The sequence below is a fragment of the Ptychodera flava genome, chromosome 14 (genome assembly GCF_041260155.1).
Source record: "Ptychodera flava strain L36383 chromosome 14, AS_Pfla_20210202, whole genome shotgun sequence".
NCBI classification, from domain to species: domain Eukaryota; kingdom Metazoa; phylum Hemichordata; class Enteropneusta; family Ptychoderidae; genus Ptychodera; species Ptychodera flava.
The window spans coordinates 32,578,725-32,596,961 of record NC_091941.1 but is presented as its reverse complement, the minus strand read 5'-3'; the positions used below and the strand labels follow the sequence as shown (position 1 = coordinate 32,596,961).

Below are 18,237 nucleotides of genomic sequence, written 5' to 3'. Positions count from 1 at the left end.
CATTATCATAATTGTTCTTTTCCATACATTCTAAGTCAGAAAGTACATATTTAGACAAGTTATCAGAAATATTATGGCCGCCATCAGCCAAATTTCTAAAATGATTAAATCATTCTTCTTGAGAAATTGAAATCTTACTTCTGTCATTAAAAGAGTCCCCGTTGATAACTTCCAATGATTCTGTGTACTTTCAGAATGAGAATTCTCTAACTGTGCAATCAGATTCTTTTTGTTAATATGATTCCTTTGCTGATAAAAGCTTTTTATAATACTTTTTTAATGTAAAGCATCTACCTCTAATGAAAGGATCACAAGGGAAAGGACTTAAAAGTTTACAAGCCTCGTTTAACTCTGTGCGTAATGAATAACAAGAATTATCAAACAAAAGATGTTTTTTCTTCGTTTTTGATTTCGATTTTTTGGAGCTGGGTCTTGGTGTAATTTTTTCAAAGAACAATCAGAGACTGTAGCTTCAAAGAAAAGCAAGAGATTAGTCACATGACGTGGCAATACTAAAATTACTGAGCTCAGCTTGAAAGAGTGAACTCTGCAAAGACTCTAAAAATTGTTGTTTTGCATCATCATTCCAAATATATCTGCATGGACATGGATTAGAAACAGTACTATCGACTGCGGAAGAGGAACAAGTATCTAAAGCAATAGAAATACCAACTGGACAATGATCAGAAAAACGTGTGTAATCATATACTCTAAAATATTGAATATCATCAAGAAGATTGTTAGCAGCAATACGATAATCTACTGTACTATATTCATTATTTTTATACCAAGTTGGTTTAACATTTAAATTAAACAGCAGTCCTACTATTCAAAACTGATAAATCGTGCTTTAATAATACACAATTCAGTAAGGTTTCTATCAAAATAGTCACCACAAGATTTCACATTATCCATTGATTATTGGCAGTCAGTAATGTCTCCTGACGAAACAAACGTGTTAGGCCAAGAAAAATAAAAAGATTGTTTCTCATCCTCGCGCACGTCCATTCAGACCAGACACGTCAACCTTTTTTCTGCTCATGAGGAAATAAAATAAAAAAATAAACGCAAAAATACGCGACGATAGTGCATAACACAGTGCTGTATAAAACAGAACCGTAAACAAAATAATTGACACTAACATTCCATTCAGAACTGTACACATATGTCACTGTTATATTACGCTGTCAAAACTGTGCATTGCTGCACTAAAAGTCAAACCACAGAACTGTTGCTATACAAAAATAATAAAGCAACACTGCTGTGCATTTATCTCTGCGTGCATTCCTATGTTGTTTTCATGTTTTTTCCGCGTTCTTGTTGATTGAAGAATAAAAAAATTGAGAGTAAAAAACCCGCGTCACTGCATCATTTTTTAAATATGTCCAGGATGAGAAACACACTTTTTATTTTTCTTGGCCTTATCGTTTTTAACTCAAAAGTGTAGCAAAAATATTATCCTCTTTAGTTCTATCGTAATCTCTTCCCATGGGACCAGTGCAACGAATGTATTCAGATTTGAGTAGACGAATGGTTTTCGCTTATATTTTACAGGGGGGCGTCCTTCACCCTAACTGCGTGGGTCGTCAATAGTGGTAACTTATGAAGGCCGAAGCACGGGGAAAATTAAGAAATTAAGATATTTTTTGATGATGTCTATGATATTTCCAACAAGGACATGCGTTTTTGTCAACAGCCTTCTCTCAATTCACTTGACACTTTACTTGCAACCTCTGATAAACACCGCCTGATGAGCTACAGTTTTGACCTGAAAAATATTAATGCTACTCCCTCGATGGAATAAATTCTTATGCTGTGTTCATAAGCCAACATTTTTACAGCTCTGTCGGGTCAATTGATTACAGTACACTGTGGCCAAATTAAAGATAAATTTTAAAACATTTCAAGATTTCCACTGACCAGATACCGTATGGAGCCTTCTGTTCATTCAACTCTCAATATCCAAAAACCATCATACTTCCATCTCATCACACTGATAGTTCTATAACCTAGCTTTTTGTGCACTTTCCATGGTATGTGTTTTATTTGTTAAACGCGATTCCTTGTTCTCTATACCTGAAGCAATTACCACATGCGTACTGTTTAATTTGTCAGCACAATACAGCGTGTATGCGTATATTGCCGTATGTTATTGTTCAAAAACTGTATTCTAGTCCGGACCAAAACTCTTTTGTTGACAATACAGTGCACATATTGTTCATAATGTGTCAAGTTTGTGTTTCAACGTACATTAAGGGAGAATAAGACGATGTACTAGTTTTCCACAACTTAAATAATGAAAAAAGAGTTATTTTAAGCCAAAAATATGCCTTTTTATCAGCAGTAATGCTTTTAATGAAATTAAATCAAATTAATTTGAGAAATGCCGTCTCTGTCGTGTTTTATTGGCAGCAGACGACATTTTTCAGAGTGTTGAGTCTCTTGGGTACTGAACTTGTCAATATCGAACCAGTTGCTCTCAGATGATAGCGACCTCGTCATAACTCGTCCACATCCGTTGTGATACCATCGTTATTTTTATACTGCACTCTTTGTAGACGACAATTAAGAATCGCATTGATATATCGAAATTGTCGTTTATACCTGCTGTGCTTTCAATAATAAATATACGTACAAGTGTACCCCCTGGGATAACGTTAACATGTAATAACGGATAAGGGCAGACCCAGTATTCTACAGTATTCTGCTTTTGTGGTTTAGGCGGGTGACCATCCCTGGGTAGTGCAGTGTTACTAATTCCATTGACTTGCATGTAGAAATGCGGGAAAATGTCAACGTAATGATGTCATTTTCTTGAAATTTTCTCCGATCCATTTCGAACGGCGGTTTAAAAAGCGGTGTCATCATTCCAGATTTCAAGATTAATCGCTAAATTTGTTTCTTCACATATGAACCTATAAAGAAACGCTGACTCAACAGTTTCTCCGAGTGTTTTGATAAATATCTTATTATTATGCATCTTCATTGCTTGATCAGCAACCACTTGTTTCCTCCTAAATCTAAGAGTCATTTGTAAAGGAAAGCTTTGAAAATTTTCTCTGAAAGGAAATCTGATCCGTCTTATTTTGAAGGTTAAAGTTTGTCATAAAGCAATGTATTCTAACCCAATGTATCTCACAAAAGAAAAATAAGAACACTCATTTTTCTCGTTACATTTCTTGTCTTCTCACTGTTACCTACAAAATAAACAATTAGAAAATGAAAATACTTCTACTTATGCGCCATCTCAATTTTGATTGTCCATTGGAACTATTAAGTACCCGGATGTACACGTGAGTGGCGTGCGATGTGTCTTATACAGTGACGTCTCGGTAATCACTTCCTGTCGTCGTGGTTACACGCACGGGTAAAATGATTCGTGCAGCCATTCACAATATTTCGCAGTTTGAGTAACATTTTCTTCAGCTAATTTCTGACACAATTTTCGAAATGTATGTGTAAATTATCTCGAAATCAGTGTTTTGCTACCTTGTCAGTGCTGGGTGTTATTTTCTTTGGTTTGCCGTCTTTCTGTCACATTGTATAGCTAGTCTCTGCTAGAGCTATTCAGAAGTTACGACTTTGCATCTGTTGACGAATGGATTAATGTGTTTAACTACAGCAAATTTCACGGTGACAGTGTTCCATTGTAGTAGACTATCGTATTCTCCAATCAGATGTATTGCCTGGGACATGGCACCTAACATGTTTCTGGATCATCTTCTTAAGAACTTTGTCTACGGCATCAAACTGAAAAATCCAAATTCCAGAGCCGTTGCAAAGGATCTGTTAGCTAATGGCATCGAATGATATAAAGTGACATTCGAATGGAATATGCTCATCAATGTGAGTCATAGATGCAGACGGTAGCAACGAACGTTATTGATCCTATCAAGAGACAGGTGGTAATTTGGATTCAAAGTGGGCCGAGGTTATCCAATTAGTAAGAGGAAGAAAAAGATGTCAGTGGTTTTCATAAACTTCAATTCAGTGGGATAAATCATAGCGAGGTAGTACCTGAATTTTGCACCATTCAAATCAGTGAGATCAAATACCACTTAAAACTTCTATCTGATCCCTATCTGATTTTCTTTATAAGCGAGAAAAATGAATGGGACATTTTTAAATATTCCGATGAAGTGTGTGTGATAAAGTGTTAAGATCGAGCCACGCCTGAAACTTTAATCTGAATTCAGTTGAAAAATCAGTATGTTTGGTTAATATAACGACCCTCGACCTCAACGCCCCCTCCCCCGACAACAAATGAACGCGACAAAGCTCTTCAGGTAAGAATTCGAAAGGGTCAAATATCCATTGTTTGATTTCGTCGTCAATAGCCAGGCGCTCATGTCAATTACTTGATTTCGTCGTCAATAGCCAGGCGCTCATGTCAAATATTCATTGCTTGATTTCGTCGTCAATAGCCAGGCGCTCATACTTTATGCTGTGAAAGAATTGGATGTGAAGAGAGTGTGTTAATGAGTTGCTGTTGACACTACCTATTTAGTCTGATAGTCTGGTAATCAAATCTGTAAATCCATTGCAAAAAGTACATCGTCAGAAATATCAATAAAGTACTAATAATCTAAAAGGTACTTTTGAGTCTGAAAATCATGTATATGGGGTAGAAAAGCTTACGTATCACGTCATTGTTGCATGTATTGACAAACGGAAGCTTTCACTGACACACAGTACTGTAGATTTCCCATAATTCATTGCGATTTGTATCCGCGAGATACCTGAGTGAAGTCTGCTATGTCTCCCATGTGTAGACAAATTCACAGACTATTTATCAAAATTTTGAAAACACACTTTTATGAACACCGTTCTTCTCAAATCTCATTTTAAATAATTTGGAAAATTATGCATAATTGAGAGACGAGATAGCATTTTTGTGAAATTTGCCAGAGATTGTGTCCTCAGCCTTACAGAATATGTGATGGAAAGTAGGGAGACTAGTTGCACCTGTTTTATGAAACAAAAGGATATTGTTTTTTTGCAATGGAAGTGACAAAAGAAATTTGCATGCTAAGTTTTCTCAGAGAATGACCCCTTCAGTTCGTCATAACTTGCTGCCTTAAAAGTATGCCATTTGAAGTACCTGCAGAATGTGACTTTTATGGTTGTTTAGTGGTTATTTTCAAACTTTCAGTGAAATATCTAAACGTACTTTTACTTGATACTATTTATCAATAATGCTGATGCTATAGATTAGTGCTTACATGCAGAACTGAAAAAGAAAAGTAACCTTGACAAGGATACAAATCAAAGAGTACTGTGTGACATCTGCTTTGCCTGTAATTCAGGTCCAGTTGTTTTTCACTTTCACCGCAGATGAAGTTTTAGAATTTAGGGGTGTATATAAGCGATGTGAGGGTCAAGGTGTTTCCCAGGCGCGTCTGGCATTCTAAAGGCGTTGTCTTACCTGGAAGCTGCAACAAAGCCAGGGACTGGAGTGAACCCTTTTGAAAATGAGTCTCTGTGAGGTTCTTGACCTTGAAATAAGTCTTTATAGAGTGTTGTGCCTTGGGAACCGTTTCACTCCTCCCTTACTGGGTCTGCTGCACCAAGCAACGTTACTGTTTGGTTTGGGATTTGCAATGCTTTCGGGTTGCATAAGCTGGCATATCATAGTATGTCAAAACGAGAACATTTCGACGAAATAAAAAGTAAACAGTACACATCATGGTAGTCATTGTTAAGTATTGGCATTGACCCCCTAGCTATGGACTCCCTAGAGCGAGAGTCTATGGTATTAGTAGACAACAGATAACTACTATGGGTGCTTCTCTGATAATACTTTGACTTTGAAAACTTGGATTGTACGGCAGGTGGAAAAGAATGTTGCGGATCTGCGACAAGACAAACAATTTATCTTGTATAAGGACTGATACACGGCACCCCTATAAGGTGCAATGAGAGTAATTGAGGTATATATTCTATAAACATAAACGCCCCTGTGGCAGTCTATGTTGCAACATGCAGCTGAACAGCGGTTTGAAATTAGCCAATGGACTTATTAACCTTGTTTCTTTTTTATCTTTTCAATATAATTGCGTGCTAATCTTTTCTTTGATATTTGTATTTCTTTGAAGTTTAATATTTATTTACTCCTTTCACACCAATTATTCCTTTCTCATATTTACCTCTTGGCCTGATCCGTGCGCAGAACTGATTTTATTGTAAGTTCCTGCTTATCCTTTAAACGGACAACTTGTGTAAGTTTTGATCAGACTTTCATTACTTTCGCTTAAGAAACCAGCACAAATTCTTCTCTTTCTTGTTAATGTGTACCAAAATTTAAAAACAAAATCCTTGCCAACACAATGCTCTGGGGATGGTCCGGACAAAAATTCATAACGCGTATTCTGGATGTGTTGCCAAGATGATATACCAGGCAAGTCGACGTGACTTTTGAAGTCATTAGGCATAAATGTTCACATCTCGATCACTTTACATGGTTTAGGGGCATGGCAATATTATACGACCCTGTCATTGACTTCGAGGAGATAGCAACACCGTGGCTATCAAACACCCTGTGGAAACTGCCGACCAGCCCCATCGAGCTATCAGAAGACAAGATAACGTCACGATTACTCCGCAGATAGCATAGCATTGATTACCTATCAATGGTGATACACAGGTCATGAAGTTAAAGATCACGACATTGAGATGTACAGGCAAATTTCCTAAGAACGACAAAACAATTCAGATTTACGATCTGCGATCTACACGTTAACTTTATATAGTTAGTCATAAAGACGTTTTGTTTATAGATGTTGTTAGATATTATTTACATGTATGTGTATGAATATGAAATACTTATGTGTGATATCTACAGTTATGTGATACACATACATACATACATACATACATACATACATACATACATACATACATACATACATACATACATACACACACACATACACACACACACACACACACACGATGAGCGATGAGAAAAAAAAACTATTACCTGATCGAATCGTTCTTGTAGAGATACAGAGAGTGAAAAAATACCCAACAAGTATATTTGTAGTAAATGTAAATACATGTTTAAGGTGAAATTGACAAAAATGTAGGTACAGCCTATTAGCGTAGAAATTTATGAAATTTCCAAACAAACAAGCCGTAAATTCTCTGTTGTGTAAATGAATCAAATTGAAAGGTGTTAATATTTATTTTACAGAATCGTATAACTCTATTTGAGTGATAAATATGTATTATAAAACCGAAACAACGCCGGCTTGATCCTCAGCGAAATTTTATTTTCTTCACATTCATTTAATAGTCGTCATATAATTATCAAATTCCTTAATTTGAGTTTCATGTGTCTCATTTTACAAGGCAGCCATCGGCGATGATATTGTTAGGAGAGAGAAACAGTTTTGTCTTGGCTGTAACTTGGCAACAAAAAAGTGTACCAGATTGGACACACAATAAACGAGATGCACGACCGAGAAGTGTTTGGTTGTTTGTTGATTGTGGACAGCGCTTCTCCCCTGTTCATACATTGGATTCGTTGCTTTCTCCAAGGGACCACTTGTCCTCTGCTTTCATCCTAATCTCGCCGTTTCTCTTCTCGTCGTCCAAGTCTCGAAGCGCTTTCTGGGCAGCCTTGCCAACTTGCATTTTCTGAAGACATGGTCTGGTGAAGCCAAGTAGTCCCGTCAATAGGTAGGTCATACCGGCCATGTAAAACGATAGATTGTAAGCACCGCTCATGTCGAATAATAACCCTGCAGAAGCAATCAAAGAAAAACCAAATTTGACTCGAAGCAATATCCACGACAGCTGAATAAAATTAAACGAAGACTGAAGTGGCACATACAGGGTAGGAAAACAGGGAAAGATTGTAAAAAACTACCGAAACGACCATATCCACATTATATCTGTGATGGCTACATCCACTCCCGTAAGACATGGAAAGTTAGAGCTTTACTTATGATGGTGGTCAGGATCGTGGCATTTATTGGTCTTTCACGATGCAAGATCTGGCATATTTTTGCGGGGGAGGTAGGACATGGATCCTTCTCTCCCTCCCCGACTACAGACAACCAGAGACTCTTCATTCAAGTGAAAATTGTTAGACAAAACCAGCGAAGCTACAGTATTTCCATTTTTATACAGTACAGATATGTTTCTGTGTTCTGATTAACACTACAAAGATCTCACGCCCTAAAACTTATTGACGAACTTACGAAAATGTCATTAATTAACACCGAAGAATGATGAATATCACTTTTATTATGGTGAAGCGCATCATGTACTCAGAGAAAATGCATTATTTTTAATAGTGGCACCGCATGCCCATCATATCAAATGATTTGCGTCACTTTGATCGCTGGACTTTTCAAAACGCAAAATCGTCTGTCCATCTTGAACACGATTGGAACTATTTTGGGATAATTGGGATTTTTCAAATTTCTCAAAAGTGTTTGGTGCCGTATAGCTGAATGATGTAATATTGAAAATTACTCATAAAAACAAGTGTGTAATGTAAAAAGAAAAGCAGATGAGATTACATTTGTAGATTAAATCGACATGACTTCATCATCCAATTATCTCAAATTATAGTTCCAATCGTGTTCTTGGTGAATGCGTATAAATCTATCCGCATACCTGCAACTGGTAATCCAACAAGATTTCCCAACCCCAAGATCAACATCGACAGTCCAATCGCAGTCGACAACTTCTTCTCTCCAACGGCTTGCTTCATGAGCACGGCGACCAGAGGATTGTAGCACCCGCTGGTGAAGCCGTAGACGGCGGCGTAGGTCAGGAGTAACATGTACGTGTTTCCAAACGGACTCAGAATGGAGGCGACGCCACAGACGAGCACAGTGATGACAAACATGCCGTAAGGCGTGAGAATGCCAAAGTTGATGATGATGCCGTGCGAGATCCGACCGAGGAAGCCGAAGAGACCGATCACCGAAACCAGTAGGGAAGCCTGTCCGGGGGAATTCCCAGATACACTGCACGAGGTATCAGGTGTATCATTGGAATGAATGTACTGAAACCCAGCAGAAACAGCATTACACAAATCATAGTGAATACGTAGTTTTCTTTGAAGAGCGCAAAGTCTATAAGTTTCCTCTTTGCCACCTGTCCCTGCTTTTCTTTATCGCCGCCTTGAAGCATTGTGCTCTCATCTTCAGGCAGTTTCCTTGGCATTTTCTTCAGGGGAGGCGGTCGGTACAGCGAGGCGGCGACACAGAGGTTGAGGTTGAGCCCGCTTAGGATGAGGAGGGCCCCTCGCCAGCCGTAGTGCTCGATGAGGTAGTGGCATAGAGGTGGGAAGATCATCACGCCCATCGATGAGCCGGCAAAGGCCACTCCGTTCGCCAGGGCATGTCGTTTTTTGAAGTAGTAACTCACCAGAACTATACTTGGTATGAAGACGAGCCCGTATGAAATACCTGTAGAATCACAATGCATGAACGTTATGTGAACAGTATTAGTAGTAGCCCTACGAGTATGGCGAGAGTGTCCGGCTTTGGCTCCGCCGCCTCCTAACTCCGAAGTAGGCGGCGTGGCCAAAGCCGGACAACCTGCATTACTCGTATAGGGATATATTAGTAGCAGCAGTGAGCAGGGATTCTTTATTATGTCACGGTTCCTTTACCCGAACCGTGGCTGCACCTAAAATCTTGACCTAAAACCGACAATTAACCGGTCAAAATGATGAGGTGCGCTTTTAAAAATAACGATCAAAGAAGGATTTGGTTGATGGAACTACTCACAAAAGGTGTGAAAAATCATTTCGAAACAGACTATGCAACAACACTACAAAATTTACGGTTTTTATTCATACTCGCCAAAGGGACCGCACTGGATCCGGATGTCTGAGAGCAGAGCGCAAATTGTGACTTTGAACTTCTAGCTCGTTCTTCGTTGAAATTATTTACAGGGGTAGGTTCCTTATCAGCTTTATCTCTGAGCAAACTGACTAACTGTGCACAACTTTCAACGGAGAACAAAGGACAAACATAACATATAAAGTCAATGTACACAGCCAGTAATGCTGGAACCAAGGATTGAGAATCGCCTCTTTACTATAAAATTGTCTATTTCTGTTAGTTTGTTAGGAACAATACGTTATTGAATTACATAATTTTGTTTTGGCAAGACTCGGTGTCAGCAAATTTCTGGCGTATTTTCCTTTTTATAGTGCTATTCATTCTGCCACAATTAATACCAAATCACGCTTTCGTGACCAAAAGCTTTAATACCGCAGTCCCTCCACCATGTGCGTACATCTCGGCTTAAAACTGAGAAAACAGGCCAAAAGTGAGAAAGTCCACAGGAAAGTTGCAATCCTGGTTTCGGCGCAATCATGCAGTTGAAATTAGTGAGCGTTAATAAAGCATAAAAAGGGTGTTTATTTGATAGAGGTATATAATTCACATGTTAAGATTATGCTCCTCTGAACTGAAATACTTAAACTTTGCTCAAAGTGTCCTCAAGAATGCTTCAACTTTTCTGTTAAAAAATTGGAAGATTCAAAATCAGGGGTCACCGCACACACTCTGATACTCGAGACCACAGGGCTTAATTTGCAGAGACTGAAATAACCCTTGTTTCACTTCCAATGTGTGCTTTTGAAGTCATCAACTGCCTGGCTGACGTCACTAGTGACTCCCACTAGCAAAACAAATACATGTCATACTTGAATCACCACCTTTATCTATTGAGTGAAACAGACACCAAAGTCGCATAAACTATAAAACTATATGATTTACCTGTGATGAGGCCAAAACTCAGGTATAGAAAGTATATGCCGGTTGCAAATGAGCTCAGGCCAAAACCAAAGCTGGAAAGTATTGCGGCTACGAACACAACGGGCCGACATCCGAATTTAATGGACAAGCCTGCAGCCAAGGGACCTGTAACGATAGAAACGAGATGATTTGTATGAGATTGTAATACTAGCACACTTTTCAGGAAACAGTTCCCATGAAAAGATCTTGTTTGAATTTTTATATAAAACATTAAATCGATCGTATATCCATATAACTTAGTGATAACAGATAAGATGCTACACAAAATGAACACCGAAAGATTACCTTCGGATAGCGTCGACAGTAGAAAAAAACATGAATGATCGGGTTACAGAATGTTGCAAGCTCGAACCTTCAGTAAATGTCTCAATATCATTTATTCAAACTTTGAGTGGACTCCGTTTCATGGTTCACGTTCACCTCCACATCTAAGAAAAGTTTAGTTTGCAATTGTCTGCTATAAAGAGCACTATTATAAAAGAGGATTTTCGAATGGACATGTGGGGTTGTTTTACCATCCGTACACGTATTTTAAAATCAGTGTGACGACGGGATGATAATTTTGACGCCATCGCGCAAGCAAAAAGAGCAACGATTTGCACGTCTGCTGCGCAGGCGCAATGAACTAGTAATGGGCTTACTTGCAAATAACGTCATCGACATCATTATAGAGGCTATCCACGAGACCTCGGCAGCGTCAGCGCCGAAGTATCGTCTAAACTCTACGAAGAATATGCCGAAGGCTTCCGAGAGACCGGGCGTAAAGAGAAGACATGAGAAACAGGCTCCCGTCACGACCCATCCCCACCCTCCGTCAGGGTAGAGAAACACATCTGGACTTGGTGGAGATCCGCCTGCCATCTTCTCGAACTTTAAGCTTCTTAGGATGTGATTCTTGAGACAACCAGCTGAAAAATAAAAGAAACAGAGTTATAGTCAATTCTAGCGGCAAAGAACACGATTGGAACTAATTTGGGATAATCGGATCTTCATATTTTTCACATTTCTCAAAAGTGTTAGGTGCCCTATAGCTGAATATTGCGATATTACAAATTACTCGAAAAAAAACAAAAGTGTAACGTAAACAGAAAAATTGATGAGGTTACATTTTCAGATTAAATCGACATCACTTCACTATCCAATTATCCCAAACTAGTTCCAATCGTGTTAAAGTTAAAATACTTGCTATCTAATTTTCACACGACATCTTAACTTTATGGGCATTTAGCAGTAAACTATTCGGAAGAGCGTATTCTATCCAATTATTTTGTCATGGTCGTATATTACAACTCTCAATTTGTAACCTTCATAGTCTCGGTAAAACCCTAGGTTAAGTCTAGCGTGTATCTTATCTTCGGGGTACTTTCAGAGTGGTGGGCGTTCGTAATACCCTTACAAATTGACAGTAGTCGCCAATGAAAAAATCGACATCTTGATAGCAGTGAGTAGGCTGGGGAGAAAATTGATTTCACGAAATCAATATATTATGTTATCTTCAAGTCGATGTTGAGAAGACCTGTTCACTCGGTCGAGTGAAGCGCATCCTGTGTTTTAATAAGAAACCCTTTGACGCTAGGATGCTATCGATGTGCCCTTGTAAGTTATTGTGTTGACACTCAGGCTTAATCGAAGATTAGAGAGTCAGTTTTTTTCCTCAATCCTCTCACTCCAAGTCTGGCAACGGTGAAGATGTAGAAACCCATGAAAATGCACCAACAATTTATTTTGAATGTAATAGCCGGGTTGATTGTTTTTTGTAATGAATTCAGACTTACGACTTCGATAGATGAAGCCCACATTATGTGAGAACAGGAGAAACCGGGTGAAAGGTCAAATATCATATGCACGACATAACTACAAATGTTGCAAAACTTCGCAAAAGTAAGAGTTTCCATAGTATTGTGGTCATTTTTAGTACCTTGTCAAAGCCAGCTGTGTGATGATGAGTATGCCTCGATACAAATCTGAATCTAAATCGTGAACTGCCAGAGTACATTTAGCGTCACCCCTTCCAGTAATAAGAATAACAGATTCCATATCTGAAAGAATCTAAGAAAAAATCTCACCAAATTTAAAAGAAAAGGAAATTATTTGAGTAGAGTAATGAATGGAGAGAGAGAGACAGAGAGACAGAGAGAGACAGAGAGACAGAGAGAGAGCGTACTCACCCAGTCGATCCGATGCATGAGACGCAGCAACCTGAACGATGTTAGCACTATAGGAGAAGTAATATCTGTCACTTGTTCGGTCTGATCAACTATGAATGGGTCCTCAAATATCATCTCGAGTTATCAAACGTCTTTATCAAATTGCCTGTTTCACCTCCAGAGATGATTAACTTGATGCGTCGGAGTTTGGGACACTTCTATCGGCAGAGTCAGGGGGTGATATTTCGGGATCTTCAACGCATCTTGCTCGTTCTGCCTGTTCACTGGATTGGAATGTCACCTCGACACAACTTTATTAAATACAGGATACAAAATTACGATGTTCAGCTATTACATCAGGTATAGACAGGTACAACCGTTAGATCCAAGACAAACTGCCTTCATAAGTACGCTCCTTATTATTTTCAAGTCGAGAACATACTCACTTCGGGTCAAAAACAATCGGTACCGACATTTCCTTCGCCTATTTGTCCTTATCACAGTGGATGGACAGAGTTTTCTGGGTGAAATTAAGGTTCAGAAATGAAAAAAGAAAAACTTTGGTGATAGCAATCCTCCCTTCGCAACTTCAGATGTGTGAGCAACAACCTTGGCATCGGTGATTGTAATCTAATGACGTCACATTGACATGGTCGTGGAAATGCCAAATATACCTTCGTGTTTGGATATTCTGGAAGTCCATGCTGATCAAAGTTGATTTTGTCGCTTTCACATTCATCGCATGAGCTGAAGAGGAGGTAGGTTTTGCACACCGTTTGTGGGGGAAGGGGGTAGTCCCGCAGTTTGATACCGGTGTACCGTGGACAATTGAAACTTAAGTACAAAATTGCAAGTTTTCATCAGAGCGGGAGTCAAAAGTCTACATTTGGGCAAAGGCTGATGTCAAAAATCTTCATTTTCTGACAAATGGTGGTATATAAGTTCAAGTATGTAACTTAAGGTAACGCATGAGTCAAACACAGGTTAAAAGTATTACATTTTATGATGATTTATATGGTTGAAGTCTACATGGCAAAAATGAGTGGGAGGTTTCATAACTGCGGTATACATGTATACACTTGTCTTTGGTAGTGTCCCCAGGGGGCTACGCAGATGCAACCCTTTCCTATTTTTTCTGTGCAACTCAGCTTTAGAATATTTTTGAACGTCCACTGTTATCTTTCAGGTGAAAACGGCCATCACTGACTTCACATCTTCGACTTCAAAGGATAAATATATCACAAATTTGAATTGAAACCAAACTGAATTGGATCCTTAAAATCGTACAAAAATTATTTTACTTAGGTTTTTGTAATTTTGTTGCATGGGGTAAGCATGTATACACTCTCTTTAGATATTTTTGCGAATGCATGTATTTTGATTGCTTCTGGAATATGGGTAAATTCCTACTTACGGAAAAAACGAAGTTGTATAGCGCCCTCCTCAGGCTGTGTTTGACATCCCGAATAGGGTGGTTGGGGGGGGGGGGGGGGGGGGGGGGGCGTGCTCTGCAATACTAGGAAGTATTTCACTAAAGTATTTTCAACAGTTTCACTGGTAAAAGGTGCATCCTAACAGAGTCAAAGGGGTGCTATTTTCCCTCCCTGCTTTTCAAATTTCCATAATGAACAAATTTATTTTCAATCCACTGGTAGTACCTGCATGGTTGATTCCTAACCTAACCCTTTCAGTTTCACCCCTATTCTGGGTAGAGATCCAACTTTGCGATGCAAAATAATTAGATTGGATAAAACCATGTTGGCAAAACGGATAAATGTGTGTGTCGGGTTGCACTAAAAATATGATATTATTTTCGTAATTATCAAAAATAATAAATCCTAATCATGAAATATTTATATCCCTAAAACCAAGTTAGTATTTTACGGTGGCCCAAAACTACCTGTTCTCCGCATTCAAAGTCTGCGTCGCAATCAAATGTTTTTCTCTCACATATGTCTCTGCATTCAAAGTCTGCGTCGCAATCAAATGTTTTTCTCCACATATGTCTCTGCATTCAAAGTCTGCGTCGCAATCAAATGTTTTTCTCTCACATATGTCTCTGCATTCAAAGTCTGCGTCGCAATCAATTGTTTTTCTCTCACATATGTCTCCGCATTCAAAGTCTGCGTCGCAATCAAATGTTTTTCTCTCACATAAGCTTATGTCTCCGCATTCAAAGTCTGCGTCGCAATCAATTGTTTTTCTCTCACATATGTCTCCGCATTCAAAGTCTGCGTCGCAATCAAATGTTTTTCTCTCACATATGTCTCCGCATTCAAAGTCTGCGTCGCAATCAAATGTTTTTCTCTCACATATGTCTCCGCATTCAAAGTCTGCGTCGCATTCAATTGTTTTTCTCTCACATATGTCTCCGCATTCAAAGTCTGCGTCGCAATCAAATGTTTTTCTCTCACATAAGCTTATGTCTCCGCATTCAAAGTCTGCGTCGCAATCAAATGTTTTTCTCTCACATATGTCTCCGCATTCAAAGTCTGCGTCGCAATCAAATGTTTTTCTCTCACATATGTCTCCGCATTCCAAGTCTGCGTCGCATTCAATTGTTTTCTCTCACATATGTCTCCGAGGTATGCCTCAGTGTACGTTATTCCGCGAAGCATAATTTCTATCGAACAGCGCTATTGACAACGACGAACATTGTATCAAGTTATTTTCAATAGATTATCGATCGAAAATTTGTTTGGACGGGCGGGCGCTCGTGTGTTGAGGTCACGTCATAAACATTTCCACAATAACCCATATATTGACTTATACACTTAAATATCAACATTGAAGGTATCCGTTGGTTTCCTGTACTGAAATTAAATCGACGACAATTTTTTTAGTTTTGGTGATACTTTTACGTACGTTTCGGCACATTTTGGCGCACCTCGGCGTAGTTTGGCGCCATTGTGAACGGGGGGGGGGGGGGGGGGGGGGGGGGGGGGAGACTACACGCGAGTGAGCGAGACAACAATGTATCAATTTAGGACAAAAGGATATCGATCGATAACGTTCACTGCACGATTACAGTGGAGACTCTACGCCCGTTCGCCTCTGTTCTGTGTTATTCTTGCAGTTTACTGGGATTTTCATAGTTAATATTCGCCAAAATTTGGTATAAATTACAACAACCTGACTGGTATTTGGTCTGTATAATTTAAGAGACGCTAACCGATTAAAATGGGTCAATATTAGACCCTGATTCTGCATATGCAAACGCTGTAAGATCGCCATTTTATTGAGGGCAAGAGCAAAAATTCAGCGATCGGAAAATAAATGCAACTAAAACAAGTTTCGTCGAGAAATTCAAAAAACTAAAACGACAGCAATTTTGTATATATATCAAGGAAACACCGTGCCACTTTTCACTATAATTGGTTCAGAATTGAGAAATTTGAACGAGCGATAGTTGTACGGTCTGTTCTGTACATTAACGCAATTGTTTTCTATGGGAAATCGAGCAGAGTAGACACATCGTAAAATGAAAAATACATCTGAAAAAAACCGTTGGTTTAACTTTTTCATTTCGCTGTTATTTTTTATAATATTTGGTATGACACATATCATGAAGGGTAACTAAAACTCTATGGTTTTATTTTTTTAGTTTCCCTCTTTTTTATGAAATGACGAGTTGAAGATCGTTTTGCTGTTGACTGTGTTTTTACTTGATTTTGCATATGTCTCTTATCGCTTACGTATTTTTGGAATTTCCTTGTGAAATTCTTCCCAAAATATTATAATTGTAAGGGCAGCATATACGGGAAATAGGACCTGTTGCTCTTTCATTAATATTTAGATGTGCAGCAAGGAAATACGGCGAAATTTTCAACATGACGCGGGAGGTGAAATTGACTCTCCGAACGCGCACTCCACGTAGTGCACTACGGCCCAAAGGCGCCCCATTTTGTACGGTATATAGCGTCCCGAATTTTTGCCACACATACGTGGAGTGCGCGTTCGGAGAGTCAATTTCACCTCCCGCGTCATGTTGAAAATTTCGCCGTATTTCCTTGCTGCACATCTAAATATTAATGAAAGAGCAACAGGTCCTATTTCCCGTATATGCTGCCCTTACAATTATAATATTTGGGAAGAATTTCACAAGGAAATTCCAAAAATACGTAAGCGATAAGAGACATATGCAAAAATCAAGTAAAAAACACAGTCAACAGCAAAACGATCTTCAACTCGTCATTTCATAAAAAAAGAGGGAAACTAAAAAAAAGGCTATTGACAAAGGTTGAGACGACCCAAACTAGCCAAAATTAGCCAAACCACATAAACCACCATAAACGACCCATATCATCAAGTAAACGACCTAAAATAAGCACAGGGATGAAATATGTCTCAGATTTCTGGAGAAACCGCCCCAAAAACGGCGAAAACCAGCCGGCATTTTCGATCATTGCAAATTCCTATACATGCCATCAACGAGTTAAGGGGTTCGGTTTGTTTCTTCAATAGAGGGCGCTGTGCAAGATTGTTACTGCTTTTACAACGTAAAGTGTAGCACAGGGAATTTCCCGTTGTCGTGTTTAGTGGCTTACCAAGGAATGAGATCAAAGTTTTTAGTTTATTACATTTTACAGCTCATTCACATTTTTTTTGATACCAACATTAATTTACTTGAATAAATTCTACAAACCAAATATTAAGATACATGTGCCGTGGCCCTGGTTCCATACATGTACATACACATACCTGCATATATGTGCATGCATGCATGCATGCACACAAACATATATATGCGTGCATGCAGGTTACCATGGAAAGTTGAAGATCTAGCAAATAACAGATTAAGTGGGTGGTCGCTTTAAAAAAACAGCGCCCTCACATGGCCATATTGATACAAGGGCATATTACAGGAAACATGCATGTCTACATTTATATGTGGAGATCCGACACACACACATACATACATACATACATACATACATACATACATACACATATACATGCATGCATGCATATACACACACATACATACATACATACATACATACATACATACATACATACATACATACATACATACATACATACATACATACATAGGCAGGCTGACAGATAATGAATGTAGACTCGGACTCTAAGCACGTGGCATTATCAACATCACGCAGGACTTTCAACTGCATAAAGGTTTTAATTTCAAAAGTTTGAAGCTTTAATTTTTTTCACAAACAAGTCATCATCAATAATACAGCTGCATCCACCTGATAGAGGTGTTTGAATTATCATGGTGACTGAATAACACATGTAGTAGACTTGTGCTTCAAAATACATGAAACAATAAAAAAAATTCT

The 18,237-nt window shown here is 38.7% G+C and overlaps 1 protein-coding gene across 1 annotated transcript; it reads right to left on the bottom strand.

Moving 5' to 3' along the window:
• Window positions 1-7,002: 7,002 nt before the first annotated feature.
• Window positions 7,003-13,025, bottom strand: LOC139150695 (monocarboxylate transporter 3-like). The gene is made up of 5 exons (XM_070723117.1): window positions 12,956-13,025; window positions 11,429-11,695; window positions 10,749-10,892; window positions 8,626-9,425; window positions 7,003-7,742 (listed from the first exon to the last, which is right to left on the bottom strand). The coding sequence occupies exons 2-4, from the start codon at window positions 11,646-11,648 to the stop codon at window positions 8,935-8,937; spliced, it is 855 nt and encodes a 284-aa protein (XP_070579218.1). The 5' UTR covers window positions 11,649-11,695; window positions 12,956-13,025; the 3' UTR covers window positions 7,003-7,742; window positions 8,626-8,934.
• Between the last annotated feature and the right edge of the window lie 5,212 nt (window positions 13,026-18,237).